Here is a 24,821-nt window from a genome sequence, read left to right on the forward strand (position 1 = left end):
CACATTGCCGCCCTCACCTCCGTATCCTGTACAGTTTCTTAGCCAATATAATGTGCCTTCTCTAACACTGGCTCTTCATGCTCTCAGCATTGCTACTTTTCTTTTTAAAGGTATTGTTCACCTTTGAATAAAATTTAACATGAGGCAAAGTGTAATATTCTGAGACAATTTGCATTTGGTTTTAATGTCTTATTGTTTGTGATTTTTGAGTTATTTACCTTTTTACTCAACAGCTCTAGCGTTTGCAATTTCAGAAATCTGGTTGCTGGGGTCCAAGTTACCCTAACAACCATGCATTGATTTGAATAAAGACTGAAATCTAAATAGGAGGGAGTCTAAAAAGAAAGATAAGTAATACAAAGTAGCAATAACAATACATTTATAGCCATACAAAGCGCTTGTTTTTTTTTAGATGGGGTCAATGACCCCCATTTGAAAGCTGGAAAGACAGAGAGAAAGAGGGAAAATTAAAATCTATATAAAAGAAGGGCAATTGAAAAGTTGTTTAGAATGAGCTATACTATGACATATTTAAAGTTAATTTAAGGGTGAACCAACCCTTTAATATCCTGACATCCATTGCTACATTGAAAGTCACAATCCCCAGTAACCTGCCTTATTCTCTGTATTTAGTGTAAGTATCAGCAAAACCACAATGTCTGCGATGTAGGAGTGTTTGAAGCAGAATGCCAGATTCTTATCTCTGGTGACCGCAGTCTATTCTAATATTTTGTTTGTAAAGCAAGTAAATAACCCACTGGATTGTTGTTTTGAATGGAACATAATTACACGCGTACTCGGGCAGGAGCTGTGATGTATAATTAGCGCGACGTCACTAATGGGATGGCCGCTGAGCCGCTTTGACGTATAATCTGCGCGACGGAGAGACTGAAGTGAAGGGGCCATGGAGCCTGCGCAGGAGGGAGAGAGAGGTACTTTCATTGGTTGGCGCCAGCTCTCAGCGGTAGTAGGATGTCACGGTGTTCACACACAGAGGGTTTATCGTGTTATCTACCCCTGAGCTTTCATTGTACCTGCCTCTACTTGATCACCAGCCAAAGCTTCAATTATTAACTTTTAACACCTGACAGGTTTCCCTAGAAACTGCCCCATAGTGAGCTAAGTACAGGATTCGGGCAAAACCCAATCCTGTCCTGCCCAATAGTGAGCATAGTAGCACCACTCTCCCCCCTCCCAACAAAACCTGCGCAATATTTGATGTAGTATCTGCCCCTGAAAAAACACAACCCATGATTATCAAAGTAGTTGTCCTTCTCCTGCAGTAGCTACTTTATGCTGAGCTTATTGCAGTGCCACCAAAGTCACATGCACCCATCTAGCAGCAGTGCCATCAAACAAATCCTCACCCAGCTAACAGCAATGCCACACAACATACCCCCAGTCCCCACCTAACCGTAACACAACCAATTACCCACCCACATACTAACAGCACCACCAAATATGTACTTTTCCCACACTGTGCTTGCCATAAACTTTAGTTTAGTTAGTAGGTATGTCAGTAACCTTCAGCTTTATAGCAGTTAACTGACAGCTGTCATTGGACAGACTCCGTACGCATATGTATAGAATAGATCCAGAGCGTCAATGCTCACAGCTCCTCCTGCTGCCACAGGTAACTGAGTTGTTATCATTGGGCTGGAATTGTACACAAATTCCACTACAACCCTGCTTAGTTGCCTGTTTTAGTGCCGTGTGCCAAGGACGATTGAATGTAGGGTGGAACAGAACTAAAACCAGTCCACTGAAAACAACTAAAACATTATGAAAATGCTTTGACCTCATGGCAATTAGTCTGCAGCTAAAATCAGTATTGGTTGGGTGTCCGTTTATAACCGATGACATCACTAGTAAACGTTTATAAGGATATAATTTACAGGATATTCATGGCTTTTGTGTATTATATAGTGAATAACGTACCCCCTCTTGTAAAATATAAGGATATTATAAGTTACCAAAGAGTTCCATGATCATATAGAAGCACGAGGCCGAAGTCCAAAATGAAATGATATTACTAAACTCAGATTATAACAAATGACATCACTAAGCATATAATTTACAGGATATTCATGGCTCTTGTGTATTATAAAAATATAATGCTAGATCTGCATCTGTTTCTCAGCCAGCGTTCTCTCCTATAAGATTATCTCTGTGTTTGCAGATCGACTTGGTGCTGAGAGACAAGGTGTGAGTTCTCTGAAGCTCCTTCTCTTTACACTATTCCCACAGTAACGTTCCCTGTAAAGTATCATAGGGATGTGTAATTCTATAATGATCTGTGAGACTTCCCCGAAGCTCACAACAAAGTCCCTACTGTAGGTGACACCCCAGCAGCTGGCCCATTAACCCCACACTTACCTCTTTGTTACATAGCTGTTAACATTGCAGTTCCAAAATATTCAGCAGAGTGATAAGACTGGAAGCAATACTGGGTACACTGTGTGAGTTTTTCAGGCTATTCACTAAAGGCTGGGTATATAACAAATATGCTTTCTTTACATGTGCATTTCCCAAGATATTGTCTGTAATGATATCCACATATAAAAGGCAAGGCAGAAGTCAGGCAAATGCTGCCTTTTTAGGGGAATGTGAGGTATTAATCTTCAAAGCAGCAGGGTCAAACTTTTCTGTGTTACATTGTTTTCTCTATTGGCATTTAACACATCTTAAAGGCATATTAATGCGATTGATCATCCATGTTTAGGTCAAAGCCACAATTTTATTTCTCTGTTTCACAGTGTTTTGTTTTTTTATGCATCTACCAGGGCAAATAGACATTCTCCCCAAAACTATTTCTAAATTGCCTACAAGATTATTTATATATTTGAACTGGTGAGGTTCTGACCTTGGGTTTTGTTTTTGGATGGTAAAATAATGTCCTGGCAGTCAAATGCTTTATCAGAAAATCTGAAAAAGGTGACATATTTTTTGTCATTAAATCCAAAAGCCCCTGTCCTCAATATAGTATACATGGTGAAACCATTGTCCAAAAATGACATGTTGCATGGAGTTAGAATTAGTATGACAACACTTGTAACATCATAGGGATGCAACCCAGTGAGAGCATGCCATGTGGAGGTTCTAGTTTAGTTGTTACTCTTTATATTATTTATATATATTTATTTATAGTATAGTCAGACAGCAGTGAACCCTTGGCTGTTGCTGCAGTGGGGGAGAATCCGAGAACAACTATCTGATATTAATATACATAAAGACACTAACGTGTCAAAACAGTGTACAAGGCATTAAAAGAGTTAATCTTGATAAGCGTGCAGGGAATCTGTCTAAAATACCTTCTAAAAGAGAGGTCTTTTGGATGTTCAATCTCATGCTACTACTAATCAATAGGACATGTTTGTATATCGACATACTTTGTGCATTCTCGTTGCCATTATTTTTGTACATATTTTGTTCATTTTAATTTATTTTTATGATATATGTTCATTGACCTTTTGTATATTATATACATGTTGATGTACCGGTAGTTCTTTTAAGATATATACAGTATATGGAACACTATCTCTTTAAAGGGATACTGTCCTGGGAAAAAAACATTTTTTTTTTCAAAATGACTCAGTTAATAGTGCTGCTCCAGCAGAATTCTGCACTGAAATCCATTTCTCAAAAGGGCAAACAGATTTTTTTATATTCAATTTTGAAATCTGACATGGGGTTAGACATATTGTCAATTTCCCAGCTGCCCCAAGTCATGTGACTTGTGCTCTGATAAACTTCAATCACTCTTTACTGCTGTACTGCAAGTTGGAGTGATATCACCCCCTCCCTTCCCACCCCCCAGCAGCCAAACAAAAGAACAATGGGAAGGTAACCAGATAACAGCTCCCTAACACAAGATAACAGCTGCCTGGTAGATCTAAGAACAACACTCAATAGTAAAAACCCATGTCTCACTGAGACTCCTTAAGTTACATTGAGAAGGAAAAACAGTAGCCTGCTGTTTCTCTCCTAAAGTGCAGGCACAAGTCACATGACCAGGGGCAGCTGGGAAACTGACAAAATGTTTAGCCCCATGTCAGATTTCAAAATTGAATATGAAAAAATCAGTTTGCTCTTTCTAAAAATGGATTTCAGTGCAGAATTCTGCTGGAGCAGTACTATTAACTGATGTGTTTTGAAAAAAACATGTTTTCCGATGACAGGATCCCTTTAAGAACTGCTTTTTTTTTTTTCCTTTAATAGTTTTTGATTAGTTGTTTTTTGTATAAATGCTCATTTCCTGTGGGGGATATCACAGCCCATGACTAAGTACTCCTGTAGGTACAAAACACATAGGGCACATGGAGATGCAAATTTATTTTTAATTTTGATTAATAAAGACAGATACCCCTACTCTTCATTATATATCCTGGTTTACCACTCCCTAAAGCTGTGGGTCTAGGGCTGGAGCACCTGGACCACAATAACTATCTGGTGAGCGATTTACATTATGTTCTGAAGCACCTTGTTCTCCCAATTATTGTGATTTCCCCCAATATTAAACACATGGCTATGTCCCTGATCCATCCATACACTATTATGCTTAAACACTGCCTGCAATGTTCCCAAACCTCCCCCTGCACCCTTTGCCACACACGTGCTTCTTGAGGCCATTCCGCCCCTGATTGTGATTAAAGTGGACTTGTCACCCAGACATAAAAAGCTGTATAATAAAAGTCCTTTTCAAATTAAACATGAAATACATTTTTTATTACAGCATTCATAGCTGTTGTAAACTCATTTCAAAATCTCCACTGTCAATCAAATATTGCCTGCCCCTTGTGTAGCCAGTGCATAGGGATGGATATCAGGTCCCCCATTCTGGTGCACAAACAAGACTTTAAGATGATGCAAGGCTTGCCTTAATAACAGTGTAGACAAAATGGCGCCTGCCTGCTTGCTATAATTATTCATTCCCAGACTGAAGGAAACAAGATTCAAATAATTTATATAGTGTAATTAAAGTTTATTATAGATATTCAGTGGTTTTAAAGTTATTTAAAATGTAATTGCAAATGAAAGCAGTGTCTGACCGTACCTTTCCAGCGCCGATTAGGACCTAAGCGCCGCCTGAGGCGGCTCCTGCAATGCCGCCCCCCCCTCGCCGACTTACTTGTCGGGAGGGGAGGCAGGAACACTAATGCGGAGAGCGCAATTGCGCTCTCTCGCATTAGTAAAGCCGAATTTCCGGTTTAAAAACCGGAAATTCGGCTCTTAAAGGTGCAGGAGCGGCTTTTTGCCGCCCCTGGAAACCGCTTCGGCTTTGCCGCCTGAGGCGAGCGTCTCAGCTCGCCTCATTGGCGGCGCGTCCCTGTACCTTTCTGTTCTCTGGTTCTGACTCTTGAAAGAATGTAGCAGAGGTCGGTTATCCTCCAGGGCTTTCAATTACCTGGCTTATGCTGCATTGCTTTAGGAGTCAGAACCAGCAGTGCAGATGATATAAATAGCAATACGCATAAAACTTTCAGTAAGTAACTTGAAAACCAATGAAAATTTTTAATAACCGTATATGGCAAATTTGCATAGAATTACATATTATGTATACCCGTTAAAAGGGACATCCTCAGTGTGCTGACCCTCTTTTCAATATTGCTACAAACTTGGTCGTGCACCTCTGGCTTCGTCTATGACCGAGTGCAGGCACTGTCTGACATTATATATATATATATATATATATATATATATATATATATATATATATATATATATACACACACACACACATACACAATAGAATTTTCTATTACATGTGCACTTAAAAAGACTACAGGGAAAACTGAGGATGTCTGAGGGAAAGGTCCCCATGTGGGACCGAAACGTCGGATGATGTGTGAATAAATCAACACTTTTTTTCACCTTAATCATACAGAGTGTGCTGACCCTCTTTTCAATATATATATATATATATATATTATATATATATTATATATATATATATATATATATATATATATATATATATATATATATATATATATTTATTTTATTTTTTATTTTTTTTTATTTAGCTTGCAGGTTCTGTTCAGAATGATGGTTAGGTCTGAGCAAGGCTGACCTGTTTTACATTTTTTAAGTCAGCACTGCCCCACCTATGGGGTTTGCCAGGTCTGCGAGTGCAATGGATGCAGTTTAGTTTATCTGCCCCATATTGATTTCCCATCTTTACTTTCGCTGCTGCCAGAGGCCTGTGCCTTTATCATTGAGTTGCAGTCTCGATCCCTTCTGCCTCCCTAATGACATCCGGGAGTCGAGCGTCAGGGAACTGCATCTATTTTGCCAAGTTTTATGGGCATGTCTCTCTTCGTTGTTACTTAATCAGTTGGTGCTTTAGTGAGATTTTCCTCTGCTTGTTCTATCGATCATCGAGGAGTTCTCTTTATGGCTCGTGGGGAGACGCTAAAGGATTTGCACTTTATTTATTGCACAGAGCTGCAATCCAAAAACAGTTAACTTTTAACAGGCTTTGTTAGTAAATCAGGAGCCACTGTAATGTGTAAGCGCTGCTGTTAAATGCAAGATCTCTGGCATAGTAAAATAGTCATTTTTTTAAGGCTGAGTTATATTTTTAAGGATTTCCTTTGACTGATATTGCTGCTGGGAATATGTAGTAAAATGGCATAATCAGGGCCATCTCCAGTGTTGCATGGGCAATAGAAATATACAGGAATGTGCTCACACCCCCAGTCCCTTCCCAGAAACTATTATCCCCACTGCTACTATAGGCACCATTTCTCCCTACAATACCTGATATCCCACAGTCACAGTCCCTTCCCATAGACTATTATCCCCACTGTTACTATAGGCACCATCTCTCCCTACTATACCAGCTATCCCACAGTCACAGTCTCTTCCCATAGACTATTATCCCACTGTTACTATAGGCACCATCTCTCCCTACTATACGTGATATCCCACAGCCACAGTCCCTTCCCAGAAACTATTATCCCCACTGCTACTATAGGCACCATCTCTCCCTACTATACCTGCTATTTCACAGTCACAGACCCTTCCTATAGGCTTTCGCCCCTCTGGAAATTTGGCACCCCTAAGCTGAGCATAGTAACAGTATTCTTCATAAAACATCCTGGATATTTCTTCCTAATAAGGCAGAACTGTATATTACAAGGAAATAATATTGATTGTAAGTTTCCAGAGTTTAGAGAGCAAGTTGCCCCATCCCTTCTAGCATTGACATTTCAAAGATGAATGCAGCACATTAGTCTGTGTGAGCAGCCTGGGGGCACCAAGCAGTAACATTGTGACTCTCATTATTTGGTTACAGGTCAATTACCAAAACCCTTCACACCTCAGCAAACAAGAGATCTCATCCTAAATCTTACCCAACCCACTGTCTTCAACCATATGGTGTCTGATTGGCCGGCCTCAGCTTGGAATGTCGACTACCTGTCATCTGTACTAAGGGATAACCTGTTGTGCTTCAGGATTGGGAGGAAGGTGTTAAATACAGGTAAGCCTCTTCAATATCATATATTGAATATGAGTGAAAGGACTCATATTCCTTCATTCCCTCCAGAAATGTTAATAGGTAGAATTATTTTCTGCTTACTTTTTCTTTTGCTTTTACTGACTGCATAAGCCTTTACTGTTCTCAGTGTGGGCTGATCCTTCTTATCTTTCCAATAAATAGTCTTTCCATAGTGCCACATACCATCATACAAAGTGCTGGGTGTAGCCTCACAGCCAGAGGGATTTTACTTTGCACACTTGAGCAGACTCATAGCCTGTATAGAGTGATACTAAAAAACTCCAGCAGCATATGTATTCCTCTGTACTTAACACAATTCAGCAGGAACAGCCCTCTACGTTTGCTCATAGCCTGCACAGAGAGATACCATAATTCCATGTCAGGATCATAATGCCTTATATATGGCACACTTTAGCAGCAACAGCCATCAGCATTTGTGATACATCTCGGTGTTTGCAGTACAGGTATGGGATCTATTATTCAGGACTCGGAGATCTGGGTGTTTCCGGATAATGCATCTTTCTGTAATTTGGATCTTCATAAAAAAAAGTCTACTAATGTATATCAAGTACAAGGGACAGTGCAATTCTTCTCGCTATACTGCTAGGATTTCGTGTTTTGCAGCTGGCAGAGAGAGTTAAATGTCAGACAGATAATTGTGGTTTAGGAAGAGATATATTTGCAGGAGCTTCCCTTGTTTTCACCCTAAGCTCATGGAGCTGCTCTGCCTGAGCTTTATAACCATCAAGGTGATATGTTCCTTCATCCTGACACAACATGACTGAGCCCTGTACTTGCTGCGGGGAGAGAATACTAAATCACTACTAATGATCACTCACCTTGTCTGCGTCTGTGATCATCTCAGGCCAAGACAGGGAACAGACAGCTTTCGTGCACCCCCTCTACTGTAACGGGAGGGGGGAATCAGACTTTCCTCTCTTGCAACACCGTCTGCCTCCCAACTCTCTGAACAGCAATGAAATCAAGAACACAAAATGCTGCAGATCTTAACTTTATTCCCTGTAATGTTATCATTTGTATCACTTACCTGCAGCCTTGTATTAGGATTAGAGATACAGTTTCTGCATCAGGACTGGACTAGGGTCAGAGATGTCTAATTGACAGTACATGTTTTGGTCTGCTGTCCGTTATCAGAACTCAGGGACCACTTTTCAGTATGCAACTATAGATATATAAGAATGCAAGGCTGATTAGTAATTAATTCAGATTCACATTACATGGCAGCATAGAAATCAATGCAGCCTGGATCAGAATTGATTCATAAACTGATTCGGTCCTCAATCTGATGGGATTTTTAAAGGAGAACTAAAGCTTAACTAAAGAAGTAGGCTAGAAATGTTGTACATTATATTTTGTGTTTCTGTTCCAGCCCAAGGCAACCACAGCCCTTTAGCAGTAAAGATCTGTGTCTCCAAAGATGCCCCAGTAGCTCCCCATCTTCTTTTCTGCTGATTCACTGCACATGCTCTGTGCTCCTGTCACTTACTGAGCTTAGGGACCCACTCACAATATACAGTACACATAGAATAGAAATGTCACAATGTAAGGCTGATTAGTAATTTATACAGATGCAACATGGCAGCACAGAAACCAGTGTGTCTAGCATCAGAATTTAATAATCAGCCCTTTAGCATCAGCTTATATTACAGACCAACCTCATTTTCTGCTTGATAATTTGCGACAACCCCTAAGATTAGAGAACAGCTGCTCAGAGCCCACTGAGCATGTGAGACACTTTTCAAGATGGTGACCACCCTCTGACAAGTTTGAAGTCCTGGATTATTGCTGCTATTGAGAAGCTGAAATTTTAGGCTGGTGCAACATATAAAATATGGCATTTTTAGGCACATTCTTTTTTAGGTTTTAGTTCTCCTTTAAGCCTGTCGGAGGGCCCCATACACTGGGCAATAAATCTGCCGATTTAAGATGGCCATACATATGGATATCCGTTTGTTTGGTGAGGTTGCCAAACAAGCTGATCTCTTCAAGATATGCCCACCTTGAGGTGGCTAATATCTGGCTGATCTGATCGTGGGCCCTAGGGCCCAACAATCGGATCACAAGAGAAGAAAACGGGCAGTCAGTTAGAGAACCGCATCAACAAACCAATTTGGTCCTCGACCCAACAGGATTTTTAAGATGGGCTGATCGACATGATATCGATCGGGGAAGCCTGTCGGAGGTTCCCAAACACTGGGCAATAAGATGCCAACTTAAAGGGAACGGTCGCAAAAATAAAAATTTAACTACTGCCCCTCCTTAGTGTAAATAATATTGACCATCTCCTTTATGTTCCTTGTGTGGCTTTTCTTACAGAACCCCAGTTTGAAACCCATTGCAGTTACATCAGTGGCACCCTAGGGCAGTTCCAGAAGTGGGTCGGTGGAACTTCACAAGATGATTGGGGCTCATTCTCTGATTATGATCACTCTGAATACTGGGCCTATGCAGACTACAAATACCTGGCGGTAGTGTTTAAAGACCAAGCAGAGATGCTGCAGGTAAAGAACAGGAGGGTAGTGAGAAACACTGCTTTGTGTGTCCTAATGGTCAAAATAGTAATTTGCTACATGTTTATGATGCCCCACTTTGAAAAAAGACAAAGTCCATCAAGTTCAACCCCTCCAAATGAAAACCCAGCACCCCTCCCTACTGTAACAGAGCAGCTGTTACAATTTAGTTGCAGGCAGAGCTTCATATCCGGGATCCTGGATTATCACTGCTGGGGCTGCCACTTGCACTGACTTTGGGCTAAAGGTTTGCTCAAGTGATGTTGCTGGAAATGGCAGAGGAGAGCATCTGGGTCTGGGCACTGCTGGTGATTAATTGCACCATTTGTATCTATTCAAAGTCCACATTATTCTGTTTATCTCTCGTATGCTTAGCAGATGCACAGAGCCCACCCCGTTATTCCGCCCGCTGAGCCTTATCTTGTATCTTTATGCCTCTTGCCCACATCAGTCTCTCATCATTAATGGCTCTGTGTGTATTTAAGGTTATAACCATGTCCCAGCATGCCTTTCCTTCTGGCAGTGAGTGGGTTAATGGAGCCTATTTACTGTTTCTCTGCAAGATGTTCCATTCCTTGTGATAACTTTGCTGTAGTGTGTGCCATGCGTTATCGGTCTCCCGTGCAAAATAAAAAGGCTGACAATTAGCTGGCAGGACAAATTAGCATGTTCCCAAGGCTGATTATCAGCCTGACCTTGATTCATGTCTGGAAAGTCCTTTTTAATCGCCTTTTTTATTCCTTTCGTGTGTTTTCCTTTCACTGTTTTATTAGACACTCTGCTCGGAACTGAGCTGTGGGAGGCAATATTCTGTGTGCTCCAGCGCAATACTCATTAGTTCATTATCATTTGTAATCAAATATTACAAGATTAATGGAAGTGCTTCTGTTTGTTCAATATTAATTGTAAGATTCATAGACCAGCCAGCCCTGTCTCCCCCAGTCTGTTATCCACCAGCTCTCTCTCCCCCAGTCTGTTATCCACCAGCAGTTTCTCCCCCAGTCTGTTATCCACCAGCTCTCTCTCCCCCATTCTGTTACCCACCAGTCCCTGTCTCCCCCAGTCTTGTTACCTGCCAGTCCTTGTCTCCCCCAGTCTGTTACCCACCAGTCACTATCTCCCCCCAGTCTGTTACCCACCAGTCCCTGTCTCCCCCAGTCTGTTACCCGCCAGTCCCTGTCTCCCCCAGTCTGTTATCCGCCAGTCCCTGTCTCCCCCAGTCTGTTACCCGCCAGTCCCTGTCTCCCCCAGTCTGTTACCCGCCAGTCCCTGTCTCCCCCAGTCTGTTACCCCGCCAGTCCCTGTCTCCCCCAGTCTGTTACCCAACAGTCCCTGTCTCCCCCAGTCTGTTATCCACCAGCTCTCTCTCCCCTAGTCTGTTACCCGCCAGTCCCTGTCTCCCCCAGTCTGTTACCCGCAAGTCCCTGTCTCCCCCAGTCTGTTACCCGCCAGTCCCTGTCTCCCCCAGTCTGTTACCCGCCAGTCCCTGTCTCCCCCAGTCTGTTACCCGCCAGTCCCTGTCTCCCCAAGTTTGTTACCCGCCAGACCCTGTCTCCCCCAGTCTGTTACCCGCAAGTCCCTGTCTCCCCCAGTCTGTTACCTGCCAGTCCCTGTCTCCCCCAGTCTGTTACCTGCCAGTCCCTGTCTCCCCCAGTCTGTTACGCGCCAGTCCCTGTCTCCCCCAGTCTGTTACGCGCCAGTCCCTGTCTCCCCCAGTCTGTTACCCACCAGTCCCTGTCTCCCCCAGTCTGTTACCCATCAATCCCTGTCTCCCCTAGACCGTTACCCACCAGTCCTGTCTCCCCCAGTCCGTTACCCCCTGTCCCTGTCTCCCCAAGTCTGTTATCCACCAGTTCTCTCTCCCCCAGTCTGTTACCCGCCAGCCATGTCTTCCCCAATGTGTTACCCACCAGTCTGTCTCCCCAAGTGTGTCACCCACCAGCCCGGTGTCCACTTGTGTATTACTGACCAGCTCCTGTCTTCCCCAGCGTGTTACTCGCCAACCCCTGTCCCCCCCAGCGAGTTACCCGCCAGCCCCTGCCCCCCCAGCGTGTTACCCGCCAGCCTTTGTTACCAGCCAGTCCATCTCACCCAGCTTATTACCCACCAACTTGTCTCTCCCAGTGTATCATTAGAACAGTAACAGCTCCTGTATGGGAATAAAGAAAATAACTTCTCTTGAATTGAAATAAAACAAATACATATAAGATCAATGTTCTTACAACCCCCTTTATTGTCGTGATGAAGAGATTAAAATCTGGTTCTGGTTATATTTAAGCCTGATACTGGGCCACAATGATTCCCATAGATGTGAGTGCTATTAATATCTGTGTTCCAGAGTCTGGTTCCCCGACATGATAACACTGGGCTGCATTAGCCGTCACCTTCAGCGCGTAACTCAGGACATAAATTTCCTGCCTGCGCCACTGCCTTGGCGTAATTTCTCTCCTCTGTATGGAGATATCTCAGAAATGAGCTCAGTATGGAGACAGAGCAGCTCCTAGTGGGGCCAAGTGAATCTGATTCTTTATATTATAAATCTGGGGAGTTTGTGCTCCATGCTGTGGGCTCAACATTGCCTTGTTAGTCCATGCCATGGGGAGGGGGTGGAGATGAATCAGTTTTTCCTTCATTACACAGTAATAATTAAGAGAATGAATTATCTGAAAATAAATCTTGGGTCACAAAGCTGTCCCTTATAATTAAAAACTTGCCCCCACCCCCAGATATTAAAGGGTAAATGCACTAAAAATTAAACCCATGTCCATTTGCTTTAATGCTGGTTGTTCAAGAGAATACATGCAAGATACCTAGAGATTAATTCTGTACCCATGCTCACAAATTCCATTTGCTTACTGCTCCTGGGCTGCTCTCTTTCCTGTGGCCACTCATAGGTATTGGTCCTTGTTCCTGATGAATATTTCGAGTTAATGAGTATGAGCCAGGTAGGGCAGTCTGGTCACTTGAGGGGCCCCATACCCATCAAAGGTCAACCAAATTGTTGCACATTGGCACGGCTATAGGCACACTGGGCTATTTCTCAGTCTGCGTTTGTGAGGAGGCTAAGAATCCGCTCAGTGTAGTTGCAGCCTTAGCCCTGTCTTACAAGACTTACAAGGCTAAACACACCTACGACCTGGGAAAGAGAGCAGCCCAGCATGTACAGAGAATCAAAACTCTACTTTGTATCAACATGCCCATAATCTCTCGTGTCGTGTTTGTGCAGGACGTGGTGTGGGCGGATTTTGGGTTTCCCGGAAGAGATGGCAAGGAAAGTTCCCTCTGGGTTGGTAGCTTCGGGGCCAATACTCCATGCCATGTGGATTCCTATGGCTGCAATTTGGTGCTACAGGTGGAAGGCAGGTAAGAGTGTTCTACATGTGGGGCTGGGTTGCATAGGAGGGACTTGAACAATGGAATGGTGCATACCTTTCTACATGATAACCGAGCAGACCCACTGTCCCCAAATCCTCACCCTCTAACACTGTGATCCCCAACCAGTGGCTCAGTATCTCAACAACCCCTTGGTTTTAGCTCTCAGTGACCTCAAAGCAGGTGCTTATTGGAATCCCCAACACATATCTGAAAAGAGTGGGAAAAAAAACAATGAAATTCTGAAATGAATGTGTACAGGTATGGGATCCGTTATCCAGAACCCTGTTATCCAGAAAGCTTGAAATTACGGAAAGGCAGCCTCACATAGACCACTAATAATCCAAATTTTTATAAATTTTAGAAAGGATTTTGTTTTTCTTTGTAATAATAAAACAGTAGCTTGTATTTGATCCAAACAGATACTGTATAATCAATCCTTATTGGAAGCAAAACCAGCCTATTGGGTTTATTTAATGTTTACATGATTTTCTAGTAGACAAAAAGCTGTATAATAAAAGTCCTTTTCAAATTAAACATGAGATAAAAATTCTTTTTTTTTTTTATTAAAGCATTCATAGATGTAAACTAATTTTAAAATCTCAGCTGTCAATCAAATCTTGCCTGCCCCTCCTCTATGCCTTAGGCATAGAGACGGGGCAGGCAATTACTTTCACTTTCCACTGAGCATTTACTAGATGTCACTGCTCTCCCACAGTCGCCCTCTCACTTTACCATTTACTTGTGTAACCAGGGCATGGAGATGGACAGCAGGTCCCCCATTCTGGTGCACAAACAAGATTTTGAGATTATGCAAGGCTTGCCTTAATAACAGGGTCCACAAAATGGCTCCTGCCTGCTTGCTATAATTATGAATTTCCAGACGGAAGGAAACAAGAGTCAAATAATCTATATAGTGTAATTAAAGTTTATTTTGCTTGACTAACATGATAAAATAGGTTTTTTAATATTTTTTTTGAATAACAGGTCCTATACCTGTATTGGGAAATTGTTTAGAATCCCGTTTTCTGTTATTAGGAAAAAAATAATTTTGACTGAAGTTCTCCTTTAATTTTTTACAATAGTTATTACAGCAATAGTAGTAGGTCCTCTAAACTGTGGTAAAATGGTTGATTACCTTCTTAATACGTGTTCATATTGAGCCAGTTGTTTGTCTATTACCCCAGAGCCGCTCAGCCCAATGTGACAGTTGCAGTGCTGTTATAGGAAAACAGTTATTTGTGTTTTTATTTTCCATATTAATATTCTGCTTCCTTTTATTCCAATATTCTTTGGACGTTGATAAATTTACGGCTCATTTCCAGTGGTTACTCGGCAGCACAGTGCATCTGGGGAGGGGGGCACCTCATTTGTCTGCAGGGATTAACTGAAGCGTGAAATGAAATGTGCTTTGGAGTCTCTGTAGCAGAGCCCCCGGCCCACCAGCACAATACTAATATCTGTAAGTGCCGATCCTCTCACTATATAATAGTCTGCATTATTGACTACACACCGCCGTGTTGCTCTGCATTGCTCTGTCGCTTGCTATCACTCGGGGTCCTATTGTGTCCCTTTCCTCGGCGTTGCGCTTCATTTCCCCAGTTAATATTATTTCATCCAGAGCTTGTTCATCCATTAGAGCCAGATATGATTTGCTCCAACACCTTGGTACATCCCCATCAAGGACATGCAATTAGATAATAACTGCACCACTATGTGCAGTGTGGAGGGAAGAGGGACTCTGTGCTTTATCCACGGAGTGGTCACTACTACTGGTTCCATTGCATTGTGAGCTTTTATAGGAATTTCTTTTGGTTAAGGTACCACTACTCATGGCACAAATACATACTCCTCCAGGCCTCCAGGCTCTTAGCGCATAACAGGGTTTCAGATATATAAAAACATTGGAGTATCAGTCACTCTGCTAGAGTTTCAGTGAGCACTCACCCCAAATCTCATCCTAAATGACCTTTAGGATGGACTTCCAGGTGTATCTATTAGAGCAAAATAAGCATTTCCTCCAATATTTACCTAAATGGCTTTGTGGCAGCCCCTCCAACCAAGACTTTAATACTACATATTTAAAGGGAACCTGCACCCAAAATGTTTTATTTATTTATTTTGCATGATGGAAGAGAAATCAGATTCTGAACAACATTATGATCTGGTTTTTTTTTTTTGTTTTTTTTTTAAGGAAAACATGGCACCTTTTCCCCCCAGAAGACACCCCATACATGTACCCCACCAGAATACCGTATGAGGAGTCCAGTATTTTCAGCAAAGTCAACATTGTAAAGCCAGACCAGAGCCGCTTTCCTTTATTCTCCAGGGCCAGCCCACATGTGGTCACTTTACACCCAGGCCAGGTAACTGAACAACACTTCCCTGCTTCATATATTTCCATTCTTTCTGTTCACTCTCACATGATTGGTTGATTCTGTGCTAGATTTACTTCTCTCATTTTTGTGGCAGGGGTGGGCATACGGTGCCACTTCCTCGCACTGCTGAAGGCACAATTGGGCCCATTGTTGCCTGGGGCAGGAATATTCTGGGGGCACAGGAATAATGTAAAGGGAGCAGTTAATATTCTGGAAGTCGGTGCCATTGAGTCAATCACATTAAGCCATGAATAAATATTGCAGGAGAGATGTGAGTAGGCAGTATTATTATTCCGGTCACTGCTTTCCTTACCATACACTCCTGAGCTTAATTTATAGCCATTTGGGCTGGGAGGCGCAGCAACTCTGCACATTCACATATTTAAAAATGTTTAGGCTGAAGCTGCCCATTAATTTATCGATGGCGCCACCTTCTGGGTATACACAGAGAAGCAGGGAGCTTACAACATTGTTTCAAGAGTCAGACCTAGCAGTGCAGAGAATGTAAACCGTGAGATAAATGCTACTTTCGATAGCAATTCCATTTACACTCAACACTTAACTGTCCTGCAGACTATTGCACTCTGTGTGTATCTGTGAGACAGTGGGAGGGTTATTAGACTGTAAGCTCTATTGCGTCAGTGATAGATGAAGAATAATCACCGCACAGGAGCACTATATAACAGGGCAGATGTGGAATGTGTGTGTGTAGGCATAAAGGGTAAATATTCCCTAAAATAGCAGAAGGTGAAAGTGCCACATTGCGCTTGTTTGTATCCAGCAGGAGGGAAATAAGTATTTAAGGCTGTCGGCAGTTTGTACTCAGCAGAACACTTTAGTGAGTGAGGCTGTTCCTGCTCTGTAATTTGGGATTGAAAGGCCGGGGTACTACAGGGTTGTGTGTTTCTCTGCCATTAAAGGGAAAATCTCATTGCTGAATGAGCCGATCAATCAGATGCCATTGTGTCTCTGCCGCACCAGCCCCTCTGCCATTTACTGTACTGCTGGAACTGGGGGAGGTGGAAGGAAATGGGCGCTCTGGGGATTGGGCTCTGCTCTGGCAGCCAAGTGATTTCTGCTTTGAAACACTCCTTAATGTGCCCTCCTTGCTCTGTTACCCCCTCTCCCAGATGAAATATAGTGGGCACAGACGCAGCGCACTGCCAGTCTGATTCATCTTACAGGAGAACGAGAGAAATTGGTGTGTGGCGCTGCGCCTGATGCCTTGCTGCATAAATCACCCAGGGCCATGTTGTCTAAGCAGTGCTCTTCTTCTCTGCACTTTTGTTTAGCTCCATTATACGGAACCATACAGCAACCGGGTCATTACATGCCCAGGGAGATAAATAAGTGTCTTTATCAAACCAACTCCTGCAGTCTCGTCCGTCTGATTCTAAGCAACTTCCCTATAACATGTTTGGCAGGGGGAGAGGGAGATGCCCAGGGCCACTGCCCAGTAATGTTACTCCATGTTTATAATACCATCAGTGTGCTGTGTCCCATTAAAGGTTTAGATTTCATATATATAATTATTATGAAAATCTCAATCAAGCCTTTTGATCTTGCTCTCTCTTTTCTCAGTCACTGGCATCTCCAGGCAGCAGTGCTGTAACTATAAACATGCAATTGAGATACAGGGTAATAGATTCTGCCGTCTGATTCTGTGTGGAAATTCCAGATTCCTGCTTTAAAGCAAACTGGGACTGCTGTGCATCGACAGAAAGGAAGTAAAGGCAGTCACATGGGCAATATACTCCACATACAGGCACAAAACATTACTGAAAATATGTCTGATTTTTTACCTCTCTCCCTGCACAGGTTCTCTTCGTGCCCCAACACTGGTGGCATTACGTTCAGTCAGTCGATGACATCACAGTCAGCATTAATTCCTGGATAGAGCTGGTAATTTAATTTCCAAATTACTGCACTCTCTGCACTCAGCTGTTATTGAACTGCAATTTTCAGAAACCCCCCCTCCGATCTTTTGTAACAAAGATTGCTGCACTTCAACAACATCTGCCTGCAGGCTGGGCAAATAATGATAAATTGTTACATTCACCATCTTTCCCTACTTTCTCAACGGTCTTCTTCTACCATCTCAATCTTGTCCTACTATCTTCGTCTCATTCTACTGTCTCCATCTTGTCCTACTATCCATTTTACTGTCTCTATCTCGTCCTACTGTCTCCATCTCGTCCTACTGTCTCCATCTCGTCCTACTGTCTCTATCTCGTCCTGCTGTCTCTATCTCGTCCTGCTGTCTCTATCTCGTCCTGCTGTCTCTATCTCGTCCTGCTGTCTCTATCTCGTCCTGCTGTCTCCATCTTGCCTGCTGTCTCTTCAATCCAGGCTACATGTACTCTCTATAGTACCAACAGTGTTTAGCCTGTAGCCTTCCAGCTGTTCAACTCCCAACACCCTTTAACAACTGCCAGAGGTAGGATTTCTCTTTATAGCTCAGTTCTCCAAATCCTGAGACCTTTTACAGCAAAGGAATTTTCTGCATATTTCTTATAATGAAATTCACATTTTCTAACCCAATAATTGATTCATCACCTCAAATGCGTATTATTCCTCCTTTTGTGCTCTGTCCACATTCCCCTCTCTTATTAATAATGTAGCCTTGGATAATGGTGCCAATTTCAGCTTGTCTTGCGCATAATGGTTTTGTGGCTAATGAGAGCATTTTAGCCTGCGGAGAGAGAGGGATCAGCGGCACATATCAGACAGGCGGGTGTAGATTGTGGCCTATTGAATGTATGAATTACTTACCACTTCCATTAGCCTAGTCATTTACACAAAGGCACGTACTAGGGTCCATTAATATATTAGCCTGGAGCATACTGCCCATTACCCTGGATTAGTGGGGAAATAATGCTGGGTAACAGGGCTGTATTGTATTGGCTTGTGACTTACATAGTGGCTCTGTAGCTGTTAGTGAACTACAGTCCCCAGCATGCTCTAAGTTTTGTTGAAGTATAGTTTTTCAGCTGTTGGCTGATGTTGGGATGCAGAGAATTATAGGCAGGCTCCAGCTGTCCCTCTGGTTTAGTGTTGCTTGTTTTTGTTAGAAAAGGCCATGGTGTTTTGCTCAACGGCCAACTTTGTTATTGGCATTGGGTGGCACGGATCATTTGCATGTGAGAGTGCAGTAGAGCAGGATGGAAAACAGAAGGGCAAGATGAAGTAGGGGCCGGACTGGGAGTCAAAATAGGCCCTGGCAGTTCAGGTACACAGAGGCCCAAACATCCCCTCACCAGCCCACTAAATAGTCACTTTCTATGGCATCTTATAGCAGCCCCTCTGGCATTTGCCAGAACCCATAGATTGCCAGTCCGGGCCTGAGTAGGGCAATATGGAGACAGTCTGGGGGGTTTAATGCACAAGCTACCCTAGGCTATAGCCTAGGGGTCCAGTGTGATCAGGGGCCCGTCTAGCTTTTTTTTCAATTATTATTTATATTTTCATTTAATGTTTTTTTATTTTTTGCGCTGCTGGGTCTGTTGGGTGCACCTGCTGGGAGAAGGCGGCAGGCACAATGTATGCACCCAGATGCAGTGTAGAGAGTTTGGGTGCATAAGTGCCTGGATCTACACACATCCAGACCCAGCAGTAGCCTAGAAGGGGAGCCTGTGTGAATGTAGCCTCAGAGCACCACATGTCATTAATCCGCCATTGGAGACAGCAGGAGAAGGTGGAGACATTAGATCAAACAATATCTTTCATATTGAGCCAGCTGCAGGCGTAAATTATGCAATGAAGGAGCCCTCTTGGGCTAGATAAACAACTATCAGTGTAGGTACACAAGTTAGAGCCCCTTGCCTTACGGTGCAGGGTTGTGCATCATGGGAAATGTTCCCCATCTATGCATTGAGTGATGCATTGCTTTCTCATTCCTGTGTTCCATGAAGGGAAATCAGCCAGTGCCCATAATGACTTTCTCTCCATTAGCTGTATGTAGGTGTCACATGCTCTGCCAGCAGAGAAGGGATAAGAGCTGCCAATCGTTTAGCCCCTTGTGCTGGTACCATTAGCCGATGTGCCAAAATCACATTCACTGTCTTCTAGAGCGAGCAAGTACCCTGTGCAGTAACTCAGAGGCCTATACGCTGCCTTTATCTAGAGACACATGCCATCTACAGGAAGTTGTAGGAACCACAACATCAAGTGCTCCCCCATCTATACTCAACATCCGTGGGTTGGGATAATTTACTACTGGAAAGTATGTAGTTGATGGACCCTTGTGCAAGATAAGGACTAGTAACAGGCCTTTAGCTTGTGGAAACACATCTGTGCCCCCTGTTCTGCCTCTCACATGGTCACACCTCACCTGTTACTAGGGCCATGGGTTCAGCCTGTGTAGCATTAGCGTGGGGCTGTATTGTGCACACAAGTGATACAGGGCTGTCAAAGTTGTGCTGGGGGCTGTGCTCTCAGTGAGGAGGACTGACTGTGTTTGCTCTCACATATAGGATTCTGATCATGAATTTCGCGTGCAGGAGGCCATAACACGGACACTTGTGTGTCTGTTCAAATCTGTTGATCCCCGCAGCACCCTAGACTGGCTCAATCCAACCGAGGTGAGTGCCCAACTGCTACTGTGTGCAATAACCATACCCTAGTACATACAGTACAATCCTATAGATGAATATGAAAGTATCAATGTCCCTTAAAGGATAAATATGTTTTAATTTCAAGGTGGAATTTTTTCCATCTGAAACTATCCCATCTCCTTTCACCCTTCACAGAGCTCTGGTACTCTGTACTTTCTGCTGCCTGGCTGCTCTCTTTCCGATCAGACCCTTTGGAATCCAATACTTACATAGGTACAGATCAGCGAATCTCTGTCACTCTTCTTCCAGTGTTGCTCTCTTTCCCACTTTCAGACAGGACCTGACTCCTGGGTTAGTAAATCCAATATCGCCCGCAGGTCCGGACTGGCAATCTGTGGATTCTGGCAAAAGACAGAGGGGCTGTTGTAAGATGCCATAGACAGTCATTATTGATTGGGCTGTGGGGGGCTGTTTGGGCCTCTGTGTACCTGAAATGCCAGGGCCTATTCTGAATGCTAGTCCAGACCTGATCCCCCCCACTACGTACATAGGTACAGAGCAGTGAATCTGTTCTTCCTGTGTTACACTCTTTCCTATTTTTAGACAGGACCTGACTCCTTGGTTAGTAAATCCAATATCCCCTGCAGATCCAGACTGCTCTATATGTGCTGCATTAATAGGCTAATGTTGGTTCTTGCAGGATGAGGTCCCCTCCCACCAGACCAACATGCAGTACCTGAGCAGATCGGTTGCCGCCTACGCAGAGCATCACAAGCAGGAGCAACAGAGCAGTGACAGCTGCCCAGGAAACTCGGGTCCCAAAAAGAGAAAGACGGGGAAAGATGCAAAAGCTGCAGAAGACGTCTCCCTCCCCAGTGCACCTTTTGGGCCCTTTCTCACTCCTGTTTTACCCATTCCTAAAGGGACCAATCTAGGAAGGGCAGAGAATTCCTTAGCTGATAAGCAGCAGAATGCTAGTACAGAGATACAACCCCACCCCATGGTCAAAGCATATGACTCCAGCCCTGGACAATCAAACTCAGGCCGAATCATATCAAGTGATGAGGTGATGGACTGCTTGGTGGATCCCCGAGTCATCCAGCTTGTAACTGAGCTCTTGCTGCAAAGGCACAACCCTTAATCTCCAGGCAGGTGTCATGCCTCCTACTGCATTATATAGTGGAAGTTAGTATCTCAGGGTACTTCCAGCCTCAGAAGAGCAATCAGTATTGGGTTTCTAGTCCAGGCAGTTTCCTTCATGGATATGTACCTTACTGCTTCTGCACAATAGAGAGAGCACTAGGAACATTGAGATCTAAGGAGAAACTCTAGACTTTTTGTTGCTGCAGAACAACATTATGTATAACAGCGCCCCTAGTCTTGTTTCTTTATATCTCTTGGACCTATTTTAATGGAAAATTCTATATAGTTAGTAGGCTCTGGTATTTCTGGAAGATTGGCTCAGAGGTTACTGCATAGAAAACCTGCAAAAAAACGGATTCATAGATGATTATTAGCATTACCGCTTCTCACCAGTATAACCCAACGACTAATGTGTCTCATAAGGCTGCAATAAAACAGCACCACCATCTGATCTGATCCACACTATCATCTTTAACAGTAGGATCACATTGGATTTTACTGGTCAAAATCTAAAAATCCAGTTGGCTGATTGTGCTACTATGACCTGAGTTTTCTATCCATCAGTCTTGTCTTGCAGTGCCATCATTGTGGTGTGTGCTGCTGCTGTACAAACGCTGTCAGTTGCCTGACTCTGGTGCTTCTGGTAATGACATTTGTATTCTGGGTTTGACAGACTGCTCCCTGTAGGTACTGAACTGGAGCCAGTCAGGGATCCACAGGTTCAGTATTTTCCTTTTAAAAAATTATGTTCGCAAGAAATGGTGCCGAATCTTATAAAGTGCAGACCAACTGAATCTTCTGTGCCACTTTATGGCATTTCCATGATGCCACCTCTTTACTTCTCGTTATAGTGTTTATCTCTTTCCCCCCCTCTCTCTTTTGCCCTCCCTTCTGTTGCTTTCTGTTTTTTTTGGGAAATGCAGAACTGGGTCTCTGGTTCTTGCACTTGAAACATTGTATCAGATATCGATTCTCTTCCAGGTCTGTAATTAGCATGCCTCTGCTACACTATTTCAGGAGTCAGCCAGCAGTGCAGAGAATATAAACAGATTGCTTCTAATAGCAATAGCGGTTACGCCTAACTATAAACGGAAGAAATGGATATTGGGAAGTTGCTTGGACTTACAGTGTATTTTCTATCATTAGACAAAACACAATTTTTGGTTTAGTTTTCCTTTAACAAAGTTGCTATCTCAGTACCAGTCTCATGTTCTGATGGGATTGATGCTGATTTATCCACCAGAGAGGTTCTTTTATTCTTGTTTTCCAGTTTTTGCCATTACTTTAGATCATGTGACCTTTTTGCAGATATTAATGAATTCTAAGTTTCCCCTTATTTCCCAAAACTTTCCATTACTGCATTGCTATTGGCCCCGCGCTACATTATTGCACCAACTTGTTTCTTCTGCATTTGTGCCTCCGGCAGTTTGTAGCTGCGAGACAATGTAACAGCGTTTCAGGGGTCCACGTGACTCTTAATGTGCCATAATGATGCTTTTAGCAGTGCAATAAATTAGCTCTTACAAAATGAGGGATTTTAGTCGATTTCACTTAAACTTGTTTTCTTGAATAAATTTCACAGTGGCACAATGCGATCTCTGTTTCCTGTGCTCACATACATGAATATTTAAAGGGGAAGTTGACTTTGTAATGTAGACTGGGGCTTCTCCTCAACCTCCTCTGTATAATTTTAACACGATCAGTGATGAGCAGTCAGTGCTTTAACTAGAACTCACAGAAATCCCTGATAGCCACTGTTCCTTGGTGTCTCACTATTCAGAAGGATTTGGCCAGATGGTGGCAGCAGGTTGTGGGTCAAAGAAACCACTGCCCATGGAAAAGCAGTAGGATTCTTAGTGCATAGGCAGTTGCTTTGGGTGGTTGATGCTCTTACGCTGATCTTGCACTTCATTTTCCATAATTCTCTCTTGTCCAGTGACTTATTTTCATAACATTCTGCCTGCTGTGAATCTAAGCAAACTAGCCCATGGCACTGAGAGATCCAGCTTGCAGATATGGCTATTGGCTCCATGAATCACAAGGGGGAACCGGCAGCAGGGAGTAAATTGACAGCTCCATTTGATTAATAGAGCAGCTGGTGATTTAGCTCCAACTTCTCTCTTGTCATTCCCTTTAACTGTTGTCAGCTCCTGGGGATAAAATCTTACTCTGGTCTCTCATCCAGCACAGGACTGACAGTCGGGGGAAGATGTTTGTTATGGGGAGGGGGGATTTTATTTAATCTCTTAAAAATACAAAGATAACAAACAAAACAAGGGGCTTATTATATTTGCTTACATAGCAAAAAAAAAAAAAACCTCACAAATCCATTCCTCTGTACATATCAGAAAATGGTTTTAAAAAAATATAGTTTAGGTGACACTTTCTATAGACAACATAATCAGGCCAGTGGGTAGCCTGTACCTCATGTGCCACTGATGATATCGTTTATCCACACAATGATTATATAGTGAATAAAGTACCCGAGGAGTTTCATGACCATATAATATAATTTATACAGGTCATGGAACTCCGAGGTAACTTCTAATATCCTCATATTTTGCAACTGGGGGTACTTTATTTATTATAATACACAAATTTCAGTGAGTCATGTGACAGAAATGACATCAGAACTCTCCGTTTATAACTGATGACATCAGAACTCACCGTTTATAAGGATATAATTTACAAGATATTCATGGCTTTTGTGTATTATAAAATGTATTATCTCACTTAATAAGCAATGTATCAGGCACTCTCTCTAACTGTAGTCAGGGTTAGTTCTACTAGTTTACAAGTGCACTTTAGGAATTTCCTGTTGTGTCCTCTGAGGCAAGAGTTGGGAAACACTGGTCATACAATCCACAGATATGGAGCCTCCTTGTATGACATGGGACCCTGGATTTGTCACCTTTTTATTGCCTGCTGGGACATTCTTAACTTATTCGTGAGGTAGGAGTGCCCAGGAACGTGTCATTTATGACCCCCTGTAGGGGGTTGTTATTTTCTGGCCAGGTTCTCCAATATAATATTGGTACTTGCCAGCACCCAATATTATATTGAAAATATGGGCATGCTGTGATCCATATGCGGGCGATCAGAATGATACCAAACATGAGGGGTGTCTGATGTTCCAGTCCCCCAGGAACCATCCCTCCTAACTGTATAGACTGACCCTGTTTGGTATCAATAGGAAGCATGTGATCTCCTCATTACCAATCACCAGGTCAAAGAAACCAGCTTCCTTGCCCAAATGGTGTGACTCCAAATTGTCTCACAAGGCAGATATGGATGTCACCTTTCCACAGCCCCCTGGTAGGATATCCAATCAAGGGTCTCTTTG

At 43.0% G+C, this 24,821-nt stretch overlaps 1 protein-coding gene across 1 annotated transcript; it reads left to right on the forward strand.

Moving 5' to 3' along the window:
• The first annotated feature begins 876 nt into the window (after positions 1-876).
• On the forward strand, positions 877-23,006 carry hspbap1.L (HSPB (heat shock 27kDa) associated protein 1 L homeolog). Its single transcript, NM_001095644.1, is given in 8 exon segments — positions 877-932; positions 7,298-7,483; positions 9,839-10,023; positions 13,259-13,395; positions 15,599-15,770; positions 17,601-17,684; positions 20,255-20,362; positions 21,036-23,006. Coding segments are annotated over 8 exon segments (1,341 nt in total). The 5' UTR covers positions 877-904; the 3' UTR covers positions 21,477-23,006.
• Positions 23,007-24,821: the final 1,815 nt, after the last annotated feature.

Source organism: Xenopus laevis, chromosome 9_10L (assembly GCF_017654675.1).
Source record: "Xenopus laevis strain J_2021 chromosome 9_10L, Xenopus_laevis_v10.1, whole genome shotgun sequence".
In the NCBI taxonomy this organism is placed as follows: Eukaryota; Metazoa; Chordata; class Amphibia; order Anura; family Pipidae; genus Xenopus; species Xenopus laevis.